Source organism: Rhinolophus hipposideros (assembly GCF_964194185.1).
Source record: "Rhinolophus hipposideros genome assembly, chromosome: 2".
Lineage (NCBI taxonomy): Eukaryota > Metazoa > Chordata > Mammalia > Chiroptera > Rhinolophidae > Rhinolophus > Rhinolophus hipposideros.
Window position 1 is genome coordinate 75062829 of NC_138048.1, and position 6000 is coordinate 75068828.

Consider the following 6000-nt stretch of genomic DNA (forward strand, 5'->3'; position numbering starts at 1 on the left):
AACATTTCAAATATAAAGGAAAGGGAAGATGAACAAAGTACCGAAGGAGAAGAAAATGTAGAGGAACACAATGATGACTAGAGATGATGTACGAACATTTTGAGTCTGAAACTCAGATGATAAATCTATAGTTGAAAATGCAAGTCTATAACCCTGAAGAGATTGGGGCTTAGATGTACACATCTGGGTCTCATCCAAATTGAACCTATGAAGGAAGTCAGTGAAAAGAAAGAGATAAACCAGGGAAAGTGTAAAGAATGGGAAGAGGAATAGAGATAAAAGGTGGGTGAATGCAAGGGCCAACGGAGAACTACAGATGATACTAAGTGTACAAAGGAGTAGTACACGCAAAGAAGTGGAAAAGTGGGAAATGGGAAAGGGAAGTCATGTCACATGCTACTTTCATTTTCAGGCTCTGAAAAGGAATTTTAGCAGAAGAGGCCTGACTGTAATGGGTTAAATTGTCAAAGATAAGAAAGGAAGCAATGTCAAAGAGCTGTTCTTGAGAAATGGAAGGTGAAGGAGAGAAGAAGCCAGGTCAAGCCAGATCTGCATATAAACACAGGCATACAAAAACCATGAAATAGAGAGAGAAATGTAGAAAGGGAGACGTGGATACACTGGGGAGAAAAGGGGGCAACAAACAAACAAACAGTAGAAAGGAAAGAGTTGGCAATTAATAAGAGAAAAGACTGATCAAGTTTTAAGATGGGATCTGGAACATACAAGGAAGGGATTACCTTGAAAAAAGGTGGGAAGCTTGTTCTCCATGAGTCACAGAAGAAAGAAGTTAAGCTATAGAAAAAAATACAGAAGCCAAGGACAGGAAACCTGGCAAAGTTCACACAATACAATCTCAATTTCACCAATAAAGTATGGATTGAAGTTCACTGCTAAAACTACGTGGCAGAGGTGAGGATAAGTCCTTCTTGGGACAATAGGAGACACTCAGCTATTGATGAATATAAATAAAAAGTCCCAGACTGAGAGGAAGACTAGGGAGGCTGGTAATTTGAAATTCTAGGAAGGAAAGGTCAAAGGCAGAGGGCCTCCCACAGAGAATAGTGATTAGGAACAGGGCTCTGGAATTGGACAGAATGGGTCCAAAGCCCATCCCACCACTTCTCAGCTATGAGGCTTCAGGCAAGTTACTTAAACTCTCTCTGCCTCAGTGTCCTCATCTGAAAAATTGAGGCAACAGTGTATAGGCCTGTTGTTAGGATTAAAGATATTAGTCAACACAAACTGCTGAAATTAATGCCTTATCCATAGAGAGTGACCACAGCCTCCTCTGGTTCCCTTTTTGCTCTTTTGTTGCCGATCTCATGAGAAAGAAAAATATTTTTGAACTAACTTATGCTAACAAGTAAACGACAGAGCACAGGCCACGCGTAAATCATTTGTACATTTAAAAGTGAACTGTTATTAGCCCCAGACATCTCTAACTAGATCAATTTCAGGCTTTATCATAAGAAAAGTGAAAAAGAAAACCAAAACAAAGTAAGACAAATTCCAACATCGTGTGCGGTACAAGAAACAACTTTGTCAATCAGTTTCACAATTCTGGATTATTATAGCTTCTTGCCTTTTTCTATTAATACTTCTAAATGTATAAATTCTTCAAAACTCTAAATCACTAGCGCTCTGACCAGAAGTCCCTATATCGGTGAGAGAAGATTGAGATGAAACATAGGTGTGTTAGGAGTATGGCTGGGGTGGATAAAGAGTGTAATAGCAGGCATATTTTGGATTTATATATCAAACTACCTGTATTGGATACCTGCACTAGGGAATGGATGTGAGATGTCCTAACTGATTTAGGATACTGTTGAGTCACAAAGTGGTCACACCTTTTTAGAATCCCCCCAACCCCCCACCCTCGCCCCAAGTATCTCAAGTCCCAGGAGCTTAAGCTACTGGATCTGCCTTTATGCACTTCTGTCTGCATGGTATCTGCAACACGTCTATGTTTACTACTTTTCATCATGTTGTATGCAATAATTATGAAAGTGTTTACAAGAGAGCATTACAAAGGATACACTTTAATAGAGTGTGTTATGCAGCCAGTGATGTTCCTTTGATGTCTTAACGATCTTGAGTAGAGTTTATTTCCTTCTATTTAATCCTTCAGAAAACATTTGCAGAGTACCATTAACATAAGTAAACTCTTCAATATCCCTTTATCAAAATGCCATCACCAGTTACAACACTCTAATTCATAAAGCACTTGCCAAGGATAGCTTTCTCCATTCCACAATTCCCAATTTAAGCCTAGTCCGTCATTTTCATATTTAAACACCTACAGCCAGGAGAGAGTAAAATCATTTCTTATGAAGAGTCTCAATGAAGAGGAGAGAAATCAGATCTTCTTTGTGAGGAACTATCTTCCCATTGCAGGAAAATTAGCCTCCCAATCCCCTTCCATGCCCAGCAACAAATACCAATAGAACCTTGTAGTTTTTACAACATTCAAAAAAACAACTGCAGGGTTTTTTAATACTTACTAGGTAGAAGGTACCAGTCCCACTCCCATTGAGAAGCCCTGACAGTGATTTTTAAAAAGCTTCTTAAAACAGAAGCTGGGCCCAGGTGTTCTGAGATGAACCGCATTTGTTAAGAATTCCAGCACTGGAATTCAAACTACCTGGATCCAAATCTGGTGAATTTGTGGAGTGTGAACTTAACCTTACTATGTTTCTTTCTTCATTATAAGTGGAGATGATAACTGTGCCTACCTCATAGGGCTTTTTTTTTTTTCAGGATAAAATGAAATAATAAAGTAGTGAGAAATTGATCTATAAATTCAAGTGAAGTATTAACTGTGATTTTCAATGTTAACTTACATAGTAGGCACTTAGTCACTCTTTGTGGACTACTGATTTTATGAATCTGTCTAACCTTAGGTATACAAAGTTTCCTAAATGTAATAAGACAAGGTCATTAGACAGATCAATTATCATTAAAGTTGGAGTATCCATATGTTATACATTTTTTGCTTCATTAATAAAATGTCCTTTGGAAATGAGCTTACCTGTGGAGGAATGTACCATAAATACAATGTATTAAATTCAGGCTGACCTTTATTTAGCTGCACAATCATTTCCTCTTTTCAGTTGTCACCCTAGTGCTAAAATCTGCTGAAGTATAAGATCAGCTACATAAAACTTTTAACTGTGTTAATGACCTATAAGTGCCAGTCAGTAAGTTGATGCTTTCCTATTAGTTGTCCTCACCTCATTAGAAGCCTGCTCTCACTGATAATGGACCTCAGAGGTCAATAAAAATCTTAGGAAGAACTCTCTTTAATTTAATAGATGGGCAGGTGTGTGGAAGCCAAGTGCTGTATACATGGTTGTATTCCACATACCTATAACAATGGCAAAGGCATCTGCAGAAACCTACCACTAATTCCCAACGTGGTTGCTGCTGAAGAAACCATTAATTCTACAAGGGAGGACTACATACAAATTTGATTGGATTTTTTTTCCCATCCAGATTTCAGAAAGTACTAAGAGTCATCAGAGTGATCTCAATAACTCCTCCCAAAAGAGCCTCTCTATTAAAAACACCCAAGAATTTATATTGATTTTAATATCCAATCTCATCTCACCTGATGAATAAATGAGCTGCCAGTAGCAGTGTCCTTTAATAAAAATGCAATGTCATCCTTCTATTCTTTTCAACGAAAGTATCGATATTGAAACCTGAGACCAAACAGTTAAGCAATGTAAAAAGTCATGTGATAGTTCTCTTATTTCTCAGTGCTGCCCAAAGGGATTATTTGATCTTGTATGCATGGGTGACCCTTTGTCTAAGTAATAAGCCAACCCAGGTTCCACTTTAATGATGGCACTTGTAAAGGTAAGAGCTGCTAGCCAGCAAGCTTGCTAAAAAAGCAGTTTCTAAGAAACGAAGGTTTATGCAAGCACAAGCTATCCAAAGCAAGATATGTTTTCTGAGATAAATGGGAGAGGAAAAGTCTAAATCAACCTTCTCCTTCCTCAAAATAAACAAGACACATCTTATCAATGCAAGAGAAATCACCTACTCAGAACTCCATGCATTTCTGCCAAATATGTATTTACAAACTGTGTAGGCAAGAAGTTCTGTGATGCCACAAACACCCTGGCCATGTCTCAAGATTTATAGTTAATGACATTTGCAGTAACCAGGTAGCAAACTGAATCTCACATGAGAATGATGAAATATGGAAATGGAGTGAACACCCAAAGAGTATTTTCTTACAAGAAGAAGTAAAGCCCTGGAAAGGTATAGATGGCTTTGTGCACTTATCTAAACCATTTCTCTATTATAAAATATTCACATTTCAGGAAATCAAAGAAGTAGCAAAGTAATGAAGATGTTTAAATGTTCAAAATACTCAGGTGCCTGTTCATAACTGCTCAAGAGCAGAAAGGAAAAGCAGAGTAGCTCTGCCTTCCCGCAAGCAGCTGGATAATGATCCCCTCTGATGCTACAGAATCCGGGGAAAACTTCTCCATCCAGGCAATCTAGTCAAGACTCAGACTTCCCCTGAGCTTCTCACTATGCTTGACACCGTGACCAAGAATTAATATCTCCTTGCCTTCATCACTTGTAATCTGGAAATTAAACCAGGCCACATCTTCAGAAGATGCATTTCAGTCATCTTTCTACTCTTTAGTTCTTTCCTAACAAGGCTAGCGTCTAAGTGGACGCACACTTAGTCGTGGACATACTGGTCGCCTCAGCTCCTCGCTTCCACAGATGAGTCTGAACTGGTGCTCGCCTCTCGTCAAACCTGTGGAATAATCCACTCCTTTGGACTCAACGATACTTCTCAACAACAACAAAAAAAAATGTACAGGAACTCACCGGTTTCTAGAAAGAACATGTCAAGAAATTCACTATTGACCATGGTTTCATTTAAAACCGTTCAGAAAGTGGAATTTAGCCAAATCATTAGCCAATTACTCCTCCAAACATAAAATTAACTGAAACACACACACACACACACACACACACACACACACACACACACACACACACTACCAAATCTGGAGGAAAATTTTGTCAGGCGCTGAGAAAGTATCAATCAGGTGGAAAACACACAGCCCCCAAACCCGATGAAACACTGGGGACCGCGTTCCCGCTCCAGTCCGCCTGGGACAGCTCGCAGACCCCACCCAGGGACTTTGGAGCGCTCACGCCCTCCATCCCTTCCCGGAGGGAACAGCTCTGTCCGCAGCGTTGGCCGTGGGTCAGGGGTGGGGAGCAGGCGCCAACCCGCCTGCTCTCCCCCAGGCGTCCAGGAGTGTGCGGGCATCACTTACATGTCCGGCCGGAGCTGTAGGGCGCTGCCTGGCGGCCAGCTAGCGGCCACCCAGGCACAGCAGCACCAGAGCCACAGTGGCCAGGTCATCTCCTCCGGGCAGAGAGGCTCCAGCCACCACCCAAGCTGCACGCCGCGCCTCTCGCGCTCGGCAAGTCCGAGCCCGCCGCAGAAGTTGGGCTCGCGGGGCAGAAGTTGGAGTGCGGGGCTTGCAAGACTGGCGCGGTGCGTCTCCCCGCGGAGGGCGCGGCAGCAGCTCGGCCCCGCTGGGTAGCACACACTACTGGGAGCGCTGGAGGAGCGGCCCGGCGAGCCCCCTAGGCGCTGTGACCGCCAAGATGCGCGCCCCTGCTCTGCCGGGAGCGACTGGAACCAAGCGAGCCCTGCGGCCCCGAAACCCCCGCAGCCTCGGTGCCATGGAAACGCGCTTGCAGCCCTCCCGCCCCGACCCCTCCAGAGCGCTTAAAGAGACAGCCCCGCCGCCACCAAGGGCTCTGAGCGCTGCTGGGCGTCGCCCACACCCGTGTCCTCCTCACCCCCTCACCTCCAGCCAGCGATGCCACTGAGCAGCGAGGCACGGCGGGGGCTGGACCCTCGGGGTTGGAGAGGCAGCTGAGATACAAAATCAGCAGCTTCGCTCAAGACTTCCGACCAACTCTGCTCCCCACCTCTTCCTACCCACCCACCAC

The 6000-nt window shown here is 43.2% G+C and overlaps 1 protein-coding gene across 7 annotated transcripts in view; it reads right to left on the bottom strand.

Annotated features, from left to right (window-relative positions):
• The window catches only part of LOC308505216 (multiple epidermal growth factor-like domains protein 6), a 607252-nt gene extending 601821 nt beyond the window's left edge, over nt 1-5431 (bottom strand). For all 7 annotated transcript variants that reach the window (XR_013994480.1, XR_013994481.1, XR_013994482.1 and 4 more), the window contains exon 1: nt 5313-5431. Coding sequence is in view for 1 of the 7 variants with exons in the window: in XM_081067036.1 (XP_080923162.1) it covers nt 5313-5401 (89 nt within the window). In the remaining 6 variants the exon portion in view is untranslated. The remainder of the gene's footprint in view (nt 1-5312) is intronic.
• Nucleotides 5432-6000: the final 569 nt, after the last annotated feature.